Source organism: Leguminivora glycinivorella, chromosome 13 (genome assembly GCF_023078275.1).
Source record: "Leguminivora glycinivorella isolate SPB_JAAS2020 chromosome 13, LegGlyc_1.1, whole genome shotgun sequence".
Lineage (NCBI taxonomy): Eukaryota > Metazoa > Arthropoda > Insecta > Lepidoptera > Tortricidae > Leguminivora > Leguminivora glycinivorella.
Genome location: NC_062983.1, coordinates 18410918 through 18429276, shown reverse-complemented (window position 1 = coordinate 18429276; position 18359 = coordinate 18410918). Strand labels below are relative to the sequence as shown.

The 18359-nt window shown below is 37.7% G+C and overlaps 1 protein-coding gene across 1 annotated transcript in view; it reads right to left on the bottom strand.

The window, feature by feature from the left end:
- LOC125232316 (dynein beta chain, ciliary-like) overlaps positions 1-18359 on the bottom strand; it is a 66558-nt gene that overhangs the window by 13028 nt on the left and 35171 nt on the right. The window contains 13 exon segments of the mRNA XM_048137942.1: positions 2-217; positions 325-405; positions 910-1171; positions 1858-1973; positions 2334-2582; positions 2945-3106; positions 4855-4932; positions 5159-5337; positions 5438-5604; positions 5780-5979; positions 6058-6219; positions 6829-7048; positions 7123-7251. Coding sequence (XP_047993899.1) covers positions 2-217; positions 325-405; positions 910-1171; positions 1858-1973; positions 2334-2582; positions 2945-3106; positions 4855-4932; positions 5159-5337; positions 5438-5604; positions 5780-5979; positions 6058-6219; positions 6829-7048; positions 7123-7251 — 2221 coding nt within the window.

Genomic DNA, 18359 nt, shown 5'->3' with positions numbered 1-18359 from the left:
CCTTAATTTGATCAGTAAGGAATGATAATTTATCCCTAGCCGCTTGCAACTCGGCGTTTGCAGCATTTAAAGCCTTTCGTTTGGGTTCTACAACGACGAACACATCGTAGAACTTGCAGATGTTGATGACCCAAGAGCAGAGACCGGCTGCAGCCGCAGACTTTGATGCGATAACCTCTGGACTAAAATCTGGTAGCTTGAGGTACGGTAAAACTGCCTGGTGAAAATAATAATAAAATCATAGAAAATTACAAGTTTTTCATTCAATTTGTCCCATTATTTTCCAACATACGCTGATATGTAGTAATTTAGTGCAGAACATACCTTAATAACATCTGGATGTATGTTTTCCTTGTCGTAGTAGACAAGATCATACAAAAACTGATCTACTTTTGCCATCATAACCTAAAATCAATAATGTCAATATTGATCGAGCCACAGAAAACATTATAATCAAATTCGTAATCGTTTTCAATTAGAATCCAATATACTCATGTAAAATAAATAAGATACTGAGGGGCAAATCTCGACTGGAGGGCAAATGTAACTGATCCATTTTTTCCATGTTTTACAATGTTTGCATTGCTAAATAGAGTGTCCACCGGTTAAATAAGGTAGGCGTGTTCAGTGGATACATGTAAAACCCAACATCAACATCATCATCATCATCATCATCATCATCATATCAGCCCTTTATCGCCCACTGCTGAGCATAGGCCTTTCTTCTAGTACGCCACTTGTCCCGGTCCTGAGCTAGTCTCATCCAACATCATAGTGTAGGTAATAATGGAAAAAATGGATTAGTTACAATTGCCCCCCAGTCGAGATTTGCCCCGCTGTACCTTCAATTATAATTACTTGCCCTATTTATGTAGGTATGTTATAGTTATATGTATCTGTATACTATACCTTACAAGCTTTCCATGACCGATCTTTAGGAATTTTTCCCTTCTTGGCAAACAATACCATCACAGCCGCTGTGACAGTAACCACGGCTTCAGGAGGAGAACCAAAGGCCTTCAACTCAGTCAAGTTGTTCTTATTTAAGGTGTTTAAGGCTTCTTGGGCCGCTAACAGAGCCGGCTCAGCCTTGGCCAGATCGTCCGCGCAAATCTTAGCCTTTATTGTGACGTCTTCTTCAATGACCTTAACTTTCTTTTCCTCTCGGCGGCTGTCAGTAGATTAAAACTTCATGAGAAAACCAAATGAACATAAATAAAGGATGGTCAGATACATGCTTGGAGAATCAGGACCAGGCAATACCCAAGCAATATCTTTTTTTTTTTTATAAATGGGCTTACTCTTGGCCACAGACTAGCCAAAGGCAAAGACGTGGCCTACGATGGAGTGAGCTCGCCCAGAAGATGCCTGTTCACTCTTGATTTGAAGGAGTGGCACGGAGTGGGCATAATGAGAAGCCTGAATTTGCTAAAACCATATCAAAGAGACGACGTAAACGCAACATACAAGTTTATTTTTATTTTTAATGTTTTACCCCCAATTGGATCAGTTGGATGCATCCATACTAATATTATAAATGGGAAAGTGTGTGTGTCTGTTTTTGTCCGTCTTTCACGGCAAAACGAAACGACGAATTGATGTGATTTTTTAAGTGGAGATAGTTAAAGGGATGGAGAGTGATATATGCTACTTTTTGTTTCTTTCTAACGCGAGCGAAGCCGCGGGCAAAATCTAGTTTATAATAATTAAATAATAGTACTAGAGTATAATAGTTGCTTGTGCAGAAATCGATCCACTACGAGTATATATCGGGATTTTCCTCAAAATTTAAATTTCGTGGTTAGGTTATTATTTATTAATGCTTGGCCTAATAGATAAAATACAAAATTTTAATACTTACCGAATGCTTTTTCCTTCGACACTTTCTCGCTCTCTGCGCCTACCACTTCGATAAGCTCTTCAGCGGCTTTATTTTTTACTTTCAATATGATTTCTTGTTCCGCTAGCGTCACCTTTGTGCAAACAACAATGTGTCAGGTTAAGCCATTGTTTCTTACAAAATAAAAAAATTACACGTCGGACATTTTGTTAACATAACCAGTATATACAGTATGTAAACCAACGAAAACCATTTACTGAAGCCTGTTAATATTTAAGTTACACAGAGCAACTTTTACTATGGGACCAACACCCAAAACGCGAAATAAAAATTTACTCTCCCATAGGAAATACTTACTATAAAATAAAACTACCTATGAAACTGTCAGAAGATATTTTCGTGATTTCGGGGTTGACCCCATAGTAAAAGTTTCTCAGTATCACCTGGACATTTACGGGTTACAGTAAATGGTTTTCGTTAGTTTCCTTTTCACCTTTAACACGGCGACATCGGCCGCACAGGACGCAAGCTTTTCTAATCCATTCTCCAACCTAGTAATCATCATATGCAGATTCTTCGTCTTCTCATTCAATAGCTTACTGTATAGAGCAATGGATTCCAAGAAAGTCTTCGGCGTCGTATAGTTGTATCTCCGCTCGTTTTGGAAATAAATGGCGGACATTTGGTTCACACTTTGGTGGACATGAGACATGAAATCCGAGACTGGTTGTACGAAGTTTGGCTGTAGAGCATTTTTAACATTATGTTAAGTAATAATATTTTTATAACCTTATTTTTAAATCACTAATAAGAATTAAATAACCTGACTACCTATTGCAGACTTACCTTTCTTCTAATAAAGTTATGAATAATCAAAAAATTGTATATAACCAAGCAAAACAAGTATAAAAGCGATATCTAAATATTATACAATCTCCTTTCGAAATATCTAAGCAATAAGCAAGCATTGTCTGTATAGAGGCTTTCTTTACATAGCAGTTTTACTGCAGGCAAATGCGAAGCGAACTGAATCATAGCAATAATTATTTTTTGCTAAAAAGAAGAAGCAGCAGTATAGTACTAGGCCAAACATTGAGTAGGTACCGGTAAAGACTCGACTTCAGCAAGGAAACGCCTGGAGACAGACTTCAAGGCTTCGGTAGGCCACTCGTGGAACCAGTTGATGGCGGTGCAGTTGACGATGGACGGGAACTTGCGCGCGCGGACGCGGAGCGTCGCGCCCACCGGCGAGAAACATAACACCACCTAATATTATGGAGACTTCATACATTTTTTGCAAGTAAAACCTATTCATGACTTCAGTAGGTACAAATTAGTAAGATTGCCATTTTATTTGGAATTTGTTTCCAACTTATTTATTTTTATGGCATTATAAAACATTTTTGAACGGAATTATTGGACAGCTGTAGGGCTTGCAATATCGGACGATTTTCAATTCCGGAACTGGTTTTCGAGATTGGACTTCAATTCCGGAATTCCGGAACTAGTTCCGGAATTGAACAATTTTTTTTGGTTTAGTTTTCTGGTGGGTTTTTGATGAAATAATACAATTTTAAATTGAAATTTATTATTAATCGACGTTTAAGACAATAACTCCGCACCTGAAAGGCATATAACACTGAAATTTTCATTTTAGTAATTTTACAGGAAAGCCCATTTTGTGTCAAAATCGGTCTTGCAAGTTATTTCGAACTACAGTTAACGATACAAACGACGTTTTAGTGCCAGTTTTCTGGTAGTGGTCAACGTTAAAGTTATTTTTTTATCCATTGACCATCGAAATAATATAAAAGTAATAATTTACAAGAATGGCATAACGTCTTGTTCACATAACTGTAATAAAAGAAATATTGAATTACCTTTATCAGACTCGAGTAGGGACAAAAGATGTCCAAGCTAGCCCAAAAAGACAGATTTTATGATTTATTCCTAGGTATACCTATGTATACATATGTACACCTTATTTTTTTGTAAAAAAAATAAATCATTCTTTTCATATTCATCATTTTCCATACATTTGCTTCTCAAATCTTTTGATTTTGTGGTAAGGGGTAATAGACTTAGATAGAGTTTAGTAAAATATGGACACGTCTTTGTGAAAAGTGTATAAAGTAACTACGACGTTATGCTTGTGAATGAATGTAATACCAAATACTACGATTTGCGTCTGAACAGACTTTATGCCTAAAATATTCAGTGCTATGAGAAAAGAAGTAAAATTTAGATTATTACTGAAATTTAAGTTCGATCTAATTAAATTGAGCATAAATAACGCTAATAAAATAATAATGTACCTAATGTTATTTATTTATATTTAATTGTCCTTCAATATTCGAGCATAACACTCAACTCCCGTCTAGTAATTTTAAATTATCACAAAACACAACTTTCTACAGCAAATATTTAATTTAAACTGATTATATATTTCACTTATTAGCTAAAACAATTGAGAGCAAAACCAGAAAGTGACAAGGGTATAATATTAGCGGGTTAAATTACACTATCTCGCTCTAACTAGCCATGCCGGCGTATCATGCTGCCAATTTTATCACTTATCCACGTGGATAAAGCATCCGTCCTGGATGCAACCCTTTGGTCATAAAATAGGCACTACCTGAATCCGAGCAGTGTCTAACTTATAAATTTACATATCTTTTATAGACGCGGTGGTAGTTTTGTAAAATAACCAGGCTGATATTACACGTTTTCGTCCAAAAATATATCTTTTTTCAATTCCGGAACTGTAATATCGGAAAAATTGTCCGAAATTCCGGAATTTCGAGATTCCGGAATTCCGGAATGCAAGCCCTAGACAGCTGTTAGATATTTTCACACAGGATAGCTGTCTCTACAAAAAACAATAATAAAGAAAACATGAACATGCAACGCTTCAAACTAAGTATAAATACGCATAATAGGTATATGCGTTGACCGTTATCCAAATTTGTTCTTAGGTCACAGGCTGTGATCATGCATTAAGAAACAAAATGCACCTTTAGCATAGTTCGCACTCTGTTGATGAAGAATCGCCAACAGTTCTCTTTCGTGTCCATCACGCCGCTAGCTTTTGTCTGAAAAAGACATGTCAGATAAGTGACTAACCGTAATCCAGTGTGAATTGGTACCTAATCATAAACAATAAGGGTTCAAATTGTGTATCCGCAACAAGCTCAGCGTTCAATCACAAAATATCACAGTTGCACCATATCATGCAGATTTTCAGCTGATAAATATTACAGCGGTAAGCAAACGCAGTGCTAGTAGGTACGCACTAATACTGGATAGCTAGAAAGTTACCTCTGCTCGTACGCCGTTAATAAGATTCTCAGTTTCGTCTTCCGCAAACAACTCAGGTATTTCTCCGGAAGCTAACAGATCGTTTATCAGCACCAGAAATCGTTCCTCGGCCACCTGAGCATCCGTCATCAGGAACACGTTGCCGATATTCTTCAAACCAGCTTTTACGTACAAAACAGCTGAAGTTATACAAAACATACAATTGCAAAATGATTTATGTAAAGGAAAAACAATCAGTGAAATATAATCACAGTAAAACATAACCAATACTTTAAGTACCTAGATCTGCTTTAAGATCAGCCGACGCGTAGCCTTTCCGTAACTGGATCTGGAACACTTCCAGCGAGGAAATAAATGACGACAGCCTCGAGAGAGATTGCTTTCCAGAGCCTCCCACGCCGACCAGGAGTGCATTACCTCTGGGAGCTTCAAGGATACGATTTATCCTACAAAAATAAATTTTAATTAATGTTATTCTTGTAGGTATGAACGGAACATAGCAACTTTCTCGAACTCTACAAACACATTCCGGTAAATGGTTGGTCTGATTCGCAGTCCCACCAGCTATGTGGTCTGTTAATTACAAACTATCTAAACATGTTTTGCTCTTTTTCACTATACCTGCATATATGGTACATCGCATCTTCAAAAAGCACCAAGTTCATAGTAGCAACCAAATCATTGTAACTGGCCAAAGATTCGTCAAGTAGCTTCTTGATTTGGGGCCAGTCTTTTATGGGGAAGTATTTTGGATCACCCACTCCTTCCGCGAAATGACAGAAAATTAATGGCTTGTCAAATACAACGTTTTCTTCAATTTCCTACGTATATAAACCTTGAGTTAATTTACGTACAGCTAAAGATATATGATATGCACTTGTAAGATAAATTACACATACTTCACAATTCTTTTTGATAACTTCCTGTATTAGTTTGTGGAAAGCATCAATGTCCGGAGACTCCACAAATTTATCAGAGTACACGCGGGTAGCTTCGTGAGACCACAGCCTCACTAACTCTGAATGCGTTTTTATAGCGTCTCCTGTCGTAAATAGAATACCCTGTAACATAATAAAAATGTCAATCATCGGATTCATCGGTGACGTAATCGTTACAATAATCTAGATGATCTTTACTCAATATTTTTAAAAGCAGGCAAGACGAGCTATATGATAGATTGAGAAAGACTACCTGCTATACAGCGCGTAAACGTAATAAGGGCGATAAATGAAACCAGGCGTATAATTCAATATCGTTATAATTAATTAAGAGGTGTTTTTGATTTACTCTTAATTTTCACCCCATAATTAATTTTTGAAAAAAATCTCAGCAGCAATGTACTGTAAACGTGGTTGCGATGACAATCAATGACAACTGTCAACGAGCGTTTAACGGGAGTGTGTTTGCATTACGTTGCGGGCCGAATTAATTTGTATGGATAAAAAAAAATATATCAATTTTAAGTAAAAGTTATCTAATTACATTTATACTCACCACCGGGCACCGTTAAGAGGTTCGCCCGTATTAGGTTTACACCCTGTATATTGTAACTGTACCTATACTTTTTGGGTTTTGCAGAGTAAAGTTTATAGGAACCTAATTTAAAATAATCAACAAGAGGAAACTATTTAACAAAAAATAATTTACTACAACTTTCATACAACGGATACCTGGAATATATTGGAGAGATCTCTCAAATTAAATATGTAGTGAAATTTGATCGCAGTCGGCAAGAACATAGAAGCCAATTTGCTGTGTAACGCGAGAGCTGTGTTGACCAGTGTCTCTGCGTAGCGCGTTACTAGTGGGCCAAATTTGTTCAGAGGATTAGCTAAGTGCTGTGACAAAATTTGCTTGTAGATGTGGAAGCAGGCGTCGAGAGCTGGGAAACTAAAGTACACTGTGGTTACTAAAATGCTCAATGTGTGTAATTCAACGATTAATATAATTTGTTCGGGATTTACCTTACAGCGAAGGTACAGAAATGCCTTTGCAAGCGTGGGTCGATATAGAAAGATCCTGCGGTTGGATTCATGCAGGAGACAAACATACAATTTGAAATCTCCTTTAACGACAACTTCTGTCGATCATACCTGTAAATAACAATCATTATCATGATACTGTAACAGAACAAGCGTCTATGACGAGGAAATGGACTCGTTATTACATATAAAACTTACGGCAAATCAACTTTTCCTTGGCTAACTTTTTGGTGCATATTTCCTTCGGGATTTCATTGAATATTTTAACAAATAATATCTGTGATGGTTTATCACATGTTTAGTTACGTCACCACTTATAAAATTCACTATTATTCGATGCACAACTTATTGGAAAAAGCTTATTTACAAACTATATTCACATGGATGGATTGTTGACATTAACAATCTGCTCTGTCAGACGAATGGCGTTCCGATATTGCGTCTTGGTTCCAATTACAAGTCAGATAGGTAATAATCACTAATATTGATTATTATACTTCCTGAATATATCATTCAATGTAACAATTAAGAACAAATGTGATCTTTCATTGCGAAGTCACTTACTAAATTGATTTAAACAGTCTTTCACAAAATAATATATACGTAAAAATATTTACGGAACACTCCACTATTGGACTACATAGGTATCAATACCAATAGCTCTGTCTCTCTCTAAAACAGCTGCATTCTGCACGTGTTAATAAGCAACCATCCGCGTGATGATCGTGAACTTTATTGCGTAGAGCGTATGAGTGTAAACAAAGCACTTGTGATCTTTTTCTTATGTGCGCAAGTTAATGGCTTTCTGTCTGTATTGTGTCTGCAAAACGTCTGCAGTCCGCGTTATGTCAGTAAAACATCTGCATTGTGTCTGCGGTATGTCTGCAGTCCGCATTATGTCTGTAAAACGTCTGCATTGTGTCTGCGGTATGTCTGCAGTCCGCATTATGTCTGTAAAATGTCTGCATTGTGTCTGCGGTATGTCTGCAGTCCGCATTATGTCTGTAAAATGTCTGCATTGTGTCTGCGGTATGTCTGCAGTCCGCATTATGTCTGTAAAACGTCTGTATTGTGTCTGCGGTAAGTCTGCAGTCCGCGCTATGTCTGTAAAACGTCTGCATTGTGTCTGCGGTATGTCTGCGGTCCGCATTATGTCTGTAAAACGTCTGTGTTGTGTCTGCAAAACGTCTGCGGTCCGCGGTATGTCTGCAAAACGTCTGCAGTCCGTATTATGTCTCTTATAGAGAATCTATAAAAGGGTCGGAGCAAGCCGACGCGCGGCATTCTTACAATATCCACAAGACTAACAGTGTCTCTGGCTTTCGTGTGTTATACTGGTGAGTGAAGTTGTTCTGCTATTATTTCTCTGTTTGTTTTTACTTGGAAATTATTCTAAGTGATTGTAAACTTTGAAATTGTGTCTTTGTTTGATTGTGCGGGGACAATATCGTCGTACAGTTGAACTTAGACCTATGGTGGAATTGCTTTACTGTCAGTTGTGGGGTTATTTTAGTGTTCTATTTATAGTGTAGTGTTACATTTAAATTGATGTGTATAGTGAAGTTTTCTGTGCTTTGTTTCATGAGTGCCGTCAAGCAATACAAAGACTGGGTCGATGTATGGCTGGTGCTTGGAGATAAGTCTGTGTTTGGTTTTGTAGGGAGTAATTCTTGCAAAACTAAGCTTAGATTATAGCACGTAAAGGAAACTTCACTCGTTTGTTTAGTTGGTCAGTAAAATTGAATTTAGTAATTTTCTATGGGGTTATTTTGTGAAAGTTATAAGCCAGATCATTGTTTGTGACAGACTGTTGTCCGGCTAGGCGCTTCTTCCCTTACGGTGTCAAATAAGAGGCGTTTAGGGGTCTTTTTGTTCCAAGTGGAGGGCTTGGGCGCTTTTATTTACTTACAAAAGCGTATTTTCTCACCGGTCTCAAAGAGTCCAACTGTTAGATGGAAGTGAGGACTTTCACGATTGACGAAAGACATTAGGAGTAATCCTTGCTCACTGAAGTCGGCAGTATTTGAGGCTGGGGTCCTATATTTATATATATTTATTTACTCGGTGCTCTAGTCCATGCTGGCGTTGGTCGCTGGGGATTTCGGTTGTGATCGATCCACATCTAAGTAAAGTCTGATCGCAGCTGGGTCTCCCATGTGGCTGGTACTGGTGTGTCCTGGAATACTGGATATATACACGGATAGGGCGATCTACTTCTAGAACCATTTGGGACGCCGTGGTGGACGGTCGTGTCCGGAGCGAGACCCATAAACGCGTAAAAACCCATCGAAACAATAGACACCCATCGCCAGATCAAAAGTGCAACCGCCGCACGTGCACTAAATAAGTGCCGCCGACGCGCCCCGACCCGAGCAAAGCTACCGCGACGCGTTGTACCTAATTTCAGACTTTTGTGACAGTAGTGTTAAAATGTATCATATATAGTGCACCTCGGTACCAGTGCTTTGCAGTAATAATGCGACCTAAGAGGCCACGCCAACCGCGACGGACTCATGACTGCTGCATCAGTGGCCCAACGCGACGTGACGACGCGACGACCTGGTGAGCCCGTTCCAGCTTGGTTATTTATAATCAATTACTCGGTTCACAAAGTCTAGACTTGTCCAAGATAGGCGAGGTCTACCGCGATGCCTTGCAATTTGTGATACCAACGTGTATCTATGTACATAGACAATCTAATTCCCTGGATAGGTTACTAGCAACCTACTTAACTATTAACTCATTACTGTTAAGTGTCTTGCAACCATAAATAGGACCACTTGTATTATAATAAATAATAATCTACTGAATAAAATAACACAAAAAAAAAAAAAAAAAAAAAACAAGCTTCTAATAATAGGTAGCTGAACTGTAGGTAGGCTTTTTAATGTAACTCAGTGAGCTACCATCTCAATGGGTTGCTAATCTTGTTATCATTTCACCGCGAATGGTTACAGGACACCACATTTAGGTGAACAGTGGGACTTTTAATAAAAGCTAGGGGCCGTTCTATGTTTCCTTGTTTGCTTGTATTTTGCATGGTCGGCATTGGTTTAATGAATAAATAAATTACTGCTGATCCAGGCAGACCAGGCCCTCGCCAGGTTGCCTTGTAATCACCATAATCCTGTTTATTTGTGAACACAGAACAAATCTAGTTTTTTTTTGCTATCCCTAGCCATATTACTTAATTATTATGCCTATACAATAGGTACACAGGGCGAGCCTGGGACCATTAGCCCTTAGGTTACTCTTCGCGCACAGATCAGACAAGGTGGTTATTTGAAATTTCGTCCGAACGACCTTATAACAACGCACTTACGATAAATTTCTATAAGTTTGAACCTTATATATGTATGTTAACTTAGCGACGGCACAAGCCCTATACTTATGAATTGCATATTAACTATGTTCATCAAATATTAGCTAGTAATTGTCTCGATTTGTTGTACAGTTTAAGTGTTTTGTTTTTAGCCCGGGTTATCTTTGGCACAGAAAGGTGGCAATCAATATAAAGGAAATAAAATTAAACACCAGATAATGACATATGCTGACCAAACGACGCCACGCTGTTGCGACAATATTTATGGATACATTTTGTTTATAAAAACTCAGCAACATTCCAAAGACGGACACAATTATAAGCGTATGGTTAACTTCTCCCGTCGACCAATAGTAACACTTTTCTTGGTACAATAATTGCCGACCATAAAACAAAAACCAAATATTTTGTAAAAAATACTCGCCTCGCCTGCACATCTGGCAAACAACAGGCCTGGCAATGCATCAAATACAACTCTACGAATATGGACCCCTCGTCAACTTGTCTGCTCTATTGTCCCTCATCTACAAAAGCCTTGCTTCGCCGAAATCGGGTTACCGACCATCACGCGTCCATCAAACAAGTACACGCCAGAACGATGCAACTGTAGACCTGCGACGTTCGACTTATACCATGGTGCGGAAGAAGAAGTGTGCAGGTGTTGCACACAATAATATAGTATTAGACACATAGGACACACAACTCAACATAAAAACACACTTATAAATGATTTTTAGAGTATTTTGACATGAATTGCAACCGTGTGAAGCGATAGTCATCAAGACTTACACATAAATGGAAGTTACGGGATTAACTGCAGAAACAAGAAAAGTTAAGGTCTTTGGCATGTTAACCACCAAAGCAGACTTATGACTGACAATGAAACTGTCTGATCCAATTTATAAGTATTTACTATTAAAGTGGTAGTGTTCTATCTAAAAAAAAGTGGTAACCACTTCCTACGTTGTTCTTTTTTGCTTCTAGAAGTGTCAGTGTTGTGCCAAGTGCAGTGCTGAAATTCAGTTTCGTTGATTCGTTGACTTGGTGGTTTCTTAAAAGTTTCAGGGAAAGTTTAAACAATTCTTCCGTGGAAAGCTAATAAACGTAAGAAATTAGTGAAATGAACCTTAACCTTATATAATTACAGTGTTGAGTGCTATGGTGACTATATATACCTACTGTTAAATGTTACGAGTAAGGTATAAGGATACCAGTGCTGTATTTTTGAAGTTCAAATATAAATACGTACACTTAGTACGAGGTGACAAGAGATTTTTCTCCACTGAACTTTTCTCAATTACCTACTTCCAAATTCTCAATTAATCAACGTGCAACACACCCTCTTTGGCATAGGTAATATAACTATTGTGGAAAGTACTGTACTTCAGGATATCATCAGACACGGATCACTGACGATATGGATAACCCATCTAAGGGCCCCCACAGACGGGAGACAAAACTGTTTTGTCTCCGTCGCTCGGTCTATGGGCTAGTATGAAGGTGCGCACACGAGGCGACGCAACTTTTCATACAAATACGAAAGTCGCCGAGCAACTTTGTCGCCCGTGTGCGCGCACCCTAATATGCGCGGAAGACATGCGCGATCGAGTTCGGCGATGTCGCGTAAGAGCGCGGAAAAGGCACACAAGACAGCTAGATAGAGAGTCGCACTTTCATAGTTAAGGACCTCACAAGGACTGCATCAAGGACACAAAGAAAATCCTCGTCTTAAAATACTCCTTGAAGAAAAGTCAATCGAAAAATACTTACATATGATAATTGAAGATGATGACTACGACCCTAGCGATAACAAAATTGCTAGTGATTGATCGTTTCACGTGAAAATCACAACTGGCTATTTTATACTACTATCCAAACTAAAGCAATGAACGCAACTCAATCGCAGTCACTATCCTTTCGTATATATTTACACAAGTATCTATCTATCTTCCTTCACACTGGGCACGATGCTGGTATTCGGTCTGGTTTTTCTACTCCCGTCACTCCCATTCCCATTGACTGCACAAGCCCTACACTCCCCACCTGTAACATTGGCTCACCGGTGTCTCGGGCAGGAGGGTCTGCTGACCATGCAGGGGCGGCAGAAGACGGTAGGAGAACACGAGCAGGCCCGGATGCACGTCATGGTTTGACACAGGCTCGTCTGGACGGAGGTTGTTAGCGTCCTGCATCATACGCCTCTGATCGACGACCTGGGTCATGCGTGCGCGTGCATTCGAGCAGGCTCGATGAGCCCCCCTGTCCCTTCCTCCCTTTCGTGGCCATCGCCTCCGAGTCCTTGCTGCAGAACTGCTGGCTGGTGTAGTCACTTAACGGTAACGGTAACGGTGTGAATAAAATTTTGAAAATTGGTCAAAAATACAGCTGATACTCATTAAAGGATCTGTGTTATCGCGGTTCACATCGAAGGGTTCTACTTATTCACGCTAGACGATCACAAGGCCAAATTTACGGGGTATTTTTAAAGGGGGGGTTAGCTATACTGTTGGTAGTCAAGTAAGTAAGTAAATAAGTAAGGTGAGCGGAGGTTTAGTTACATTTGGTGCCGTGACCAGGATCTAAGATGTGCTCTGTAGAACACATCTTGGATACCAAGGTTTATAAATAAATAATAGGAATTAGCCTTACCAGGCTACATTTGTTGCTGGGAAGACGAGTGGGTGTGCTGTATTTCTGACTTATTTCATCTCTAAATAAAACTCATATACCTAATATTTTTATTCAATCGCTATTTCATAAAAACAAAAATAACTTTATTGTTAATAAACACGTCTGTAGTATTTTATTCCATTGTTAATTCTTGCCGCGTTCCGAGCGAAGTCATGCATCGATGCAGAATCGATTGTATGTTCATCCCCTATCTTTGGTATCTTCTGAAACATAAAATAATAAAATTAAATTAGCATAGTAAACTATGACAAAATATATTTCTAGGAAATTAGCTCATAATCGCAGTGGTTGAACTAAATATTGTCCCGATTAGGCAATTTTAGCACCATTCGGGTTGCATTGCTACGTAGCAATTGTTGGCATTGGCACATCTTGACGTTCCTTTGCGCCTATGCGCAGTACTATTATTTATTCTGTGCCTTAATGTATGTTTTTCTAGCTGTGGGATAGGCGGGGCTAGTACGTAAAATACTAGGTACTTATAGAAAAAATACCCATGTACCTAAAATAAAATAATAGGAGGCGCGGAACTGTAGCACTTTAGAAGAGTTTGCCACCTAGTGACCGGAATTGGAAACATAAGTGTGTGAACTATGTACAATAGCAATAGAATTTCATGTTAAAACAAATAGTTCTCTATATGTCTAGTACATTTTCCTAGAGGGCTCTGCCATCTGCAGGGCTATTTTGAAAGCTATATATCGCGTTTGCGCTCCACATTGGAGATCGGATAGCTTCGATGCTGTCTTATATAGTCTATGAACACTCTGATGATATACATATTCCTAGAAGGCGTCTGTTATACAGAATTTCATTTATAGGCAGGATAACACTAGTTAGGACAGTAAGTAGGTCGTTATCATAATCTAGATGTAAGATTATATTATCTCAGGTAACCTAGGATACCTAAGCCCTAGATTTAAGACCTAGTACAAGAAGATAGGCTTTAGTCTAATGGTTATGGGGGCGCGATTATTTATTGTCGCGCTGAAGTACAAAATTGTAGGAGGCATTCCGCCATTTTTCTATGAATGCTGAATAGCTACACGCATGTGGTACTATGACAAGTACATCCTTCGATGGATGGTTTGTTTGAATTTCAGTTGTCATTCTATAATCTACAAATTGGCTCACAGGATTTCATACATCATACAATAAATTGACAAAGTCTTTATACTGAATATTTTCACTATGAGAACAAATGTCTGTCTGTTAGGATATAGGTATTAATCATTTTAGAACTAATTTACGTTCATTAGCTTATAAGTTGTCGTACATTTTCATTTTCATTGGTAAACAAGCATATGTCCCGCTTGACGGTAAGCGGTCACCGTAGTCTATGTCTGTCAGTAATTTCAGAATAAATTAAATGCACCTTGTGAATTTTCACTTTCTATAGGTATATATTTATGCTGTAGTACAAACAAGTATGTATGTATGAATAACTTGAACAAGATTTTCAATAGGTCCATGTGATATGAGTTCGTTATCTCACATGATAAGCTGTAGGCTAGTCTAAAATAGTAAGTGTAAAACCATACAATCATTATGTTCAGTAGATTGTGAACACAGCTTTCGCAATATTTCACAAGTCAGGAGTATGCCAACATACTGTACTTCATTACAACCATGTCAAACATATCCTACGAAATATTAGCATTACCAGCATCTGGAAGGTCGTACTTCGCCATACCCTAACTCCACCACTGCTTGATCATTGTCACAATTGCTTAAATAATTTCATGAAAATTGATTGAAATATGTAATATTCCAGTTAAGTAGGCATAGATAATAAGCACTATTATTTTTATAAAATCATATTTTACTGAGGTTCAGAAATAGTATGTAGTATGTGGTATGTAAACTTACCTAACATGAAGTGGACCAGCCTGATTGTCGGATTTCCTTTTTCTGTCCGGAAATGGCGAACATGAGCTGGTAGTGTAGATCAGTGAGCCTTTAGTACACTGAAAGGAAATAATCAGACAGTTCTGCCAAATAGGGTTCGATATTATTCCATTTAACTAGTCACGGGGGCGCGTCGCTTAATTTTGGAACTAAGACACGCCCGTGAGAAATATTGTGTCAGAAAATACAAAGCATACAGCAAAATTACAAAAAAAAAAAAATTAAAAAGTTTGAGAACCTCTGCCTTGCAGTTCATAACTACATGAGTTAGTACATAAATAAGTTAGTAAGAAGTTTGCTTAGCCAATAAAATGAGGATGAGTCAGTTAAGTTTGATTTTTACCCGGTAGCTCATGCCTCGCCGTCTTGCATACTTCGCTTAAATTTTCTAGATATAATATTAAGGCCATGAGCTGCTCACTTTTAAAATTTAATAATTAGAATGTGTTATTATAATATAACATAGTACCTTTCATCTATATGAAGACAGTAGATATATGAAAGAAGGACCGGGCTGAAGCGGTGACTCCCGAGTAAAACTGAAATTGAAGATATGAAGGGGTTAGTTAAAATAGGGGATTAATTTTAGAAAACTTAATTATAAGTGTCATTAAGATTGCATATTTTCTATCTAGGGCATTCACAGTTAAGGAGAAAAAAAAAGAACGACCATATCCATTTTTCTAAGTAACGTAAAATTTCCTGCCGAGTCGTTTTACTCACTAAGTAGGGTTAATTAAGTTTAAAAGTAGCTTTTTAGTGGCTATGATTTTGTACTTACTTGGAGATAGCGTTAAGACAGAGAGCAGTCCATAGAGGACACTCTGGAAAAATTTCCCAATCTGCTAGCAATTTACCGACAGCTGTTGTTTGGTGTTGATTGCCCATTTTATATACTGAAAATGAATACATACATTGTTTAAACCCATTGTAACAAGAACAATATTTATATTAAGTCTAGATTTTCAGTCTACATAATTTTATTTAAGTGTCCAATCCAACGTCAATCTTTATCTTTGCCTCAGAAAAATAATTAAGTCCTTTCATTGTTTGGAACCGCAAAAATTTTATAAATTCCAAGTACAGTTAGGTAGCCTTGGTCAAGTAAAATATTTGAAGATATATTTTTGATGTTTACTCTTTAAACGAGGTGTATTCAGGAGTTTCGTGTTTCATGACAGATTGAAGAGTAAAAACAAAAGCTTACCTTTGCTGTAAAGTTAAGTATCCAGTTTATTTACGTCCATTGCACATTGCACTAGGCTAGATTTTACTAAGTCTACTGTACACCTAACACTTATTGCAATGAATTAAAATAACGCGTTTTCGCCTGATTTTCTAACGAATTTATAGGTTATAAAAATTAAAACTCACTTAGAGACACAAACATATTTTACATTGATCTGAAAATTTATTCTTCGGACCACATTTGAAATATTATATGGAAAACATTTGTGTTAAGTCATTACAGATTCATGTTGTAGGCAGTATAGCGCTAAAATGGTCCATACATAAATAGATCTGTCATTCTTTCGCGGACAAAGCGGTTTGGCGGTAAACATGACAGATAGATCAGAGAAAATAATTTAGCCACAGATAACATATATATACGCTTTTCCCCGCCAAAAGGTGTTCTATTGGCGACATTACTCAAACTGTCATTGTTCTTAAGTTGGTATGCTCGATCGTCATACAATTTTGTAGCAGATAAATTATGATTAAGGTGTAACATGTTGTCCAATGGCTTGCGGTTAGTAATTACTTTAAAAAAATTAAATATTGATGAATGTAGGACCTCTTATAAATAAAATAAAATTTTCTTTGTCTTCGAGTCCAAAGTAGAGTGGGGTAAAATGGGATACGTAAATTTTTGAAGTTATTATATAATTTTATTTTCATTTTTATTATTTATTTTGATTACTTTTAAAAGCGTTGGCTTTCTGTAAACAATCGAATGAAAGCGTAATTGAGGAGGAATGAACGAGTGTATGTGTATAAGTTAGAGGTGATGAATGCTTATAGATGTATGTTTGATAGATTGAATGGCTGGATATGACGGATGTAAGATATGAAAGTGTGTCTCGAATGTTTCTTTTATGGAATGAGTGGATTGATACAGACAGACAGCGCTGGAAAGTAGTCAAAACTAGTTTGGTCGGAATTTGCGGGGAACAAACAAGGGGGGGAATTTTGGGAACACATTAGTCATAAAATTCTTATTGGTTAGGTTAAAATCCAATGGATTCGACCCATTTCAAGGGTAGTTTTTTATGATTACTACTACACAAGGTAATAAGACCCATACGAAAACCACACACCTCATCTTGAATGGGATGTATTTGACAATCGACATATTTAAGGGCCGATATCGTCTAGTGAGAACGAGGCTCTTTTCAATATTTGGTTCCTTGTTATGTGTTCAAATATGTGAAGTTTAGTATCATCAAATCATTTCTTCATTTGATCATGATGTGGTACCAAGTTGAGGTACATGCTTATGTCATTTAAGGTTTGTTTTATAAAAAAAAAAACACACCCAAACAACCCTTAAGTCGGTATATTTTATTCAAGTATGAGACATGCGCCAAAACATGTGGCTGGGAGTGATTAGGTAGAGGAATTGGTTTGAGTTCCGACAATGGAGATTGAAGGCTCTGGACTTATAATGAGAGCTCAAAAGGTTTCTTCGTATTTGCGTGGGAAGTTATTGTGAACTCGTTGAAATTACTACGGTAATTATTCCGGTCCAACAGTGTGGATGGAATGAATATTCGCCGCGACCGGGGAACGAGCTAGCAAGAACGGGTTAATAGGACCTATCAGATTCACAACCTGGTATCCCTGGCGATGCGTGGACTCTGAGAAAGGGGTTATCATGGTTCATTGTCGAGATTCTGATGAGCTGATTTCAAAACTGAGTCGCTAGCAGTCGCATAGTATTGGAATACACACCACACGATTAGAAAAGGGGGGATATTTCCGACTGATCTAGAGATATTTTTCTTTTATTCAATTTTATTGCTTCTTTTGCTAAATAAGATTGAAATTTTTTGCAAACTACTTTGTATTTTGTAAAAGAATTCCAATCTGGGGGCGAGTTGTAACAGAACAAGCGTCTATGACGAGGAAATGGACTCGTTATTACATATAAAACTTACGGCAAATCAACTTTTCCTTGGCTAACTTTTTGGTGCATATTTCCTTCGGGATTTCATTGAATATTTTAACAAATAATATCTGTGATGGTTTATCACATGTTTAGTTACGTCACCACTTATAAAATTCACTATTATTCGAT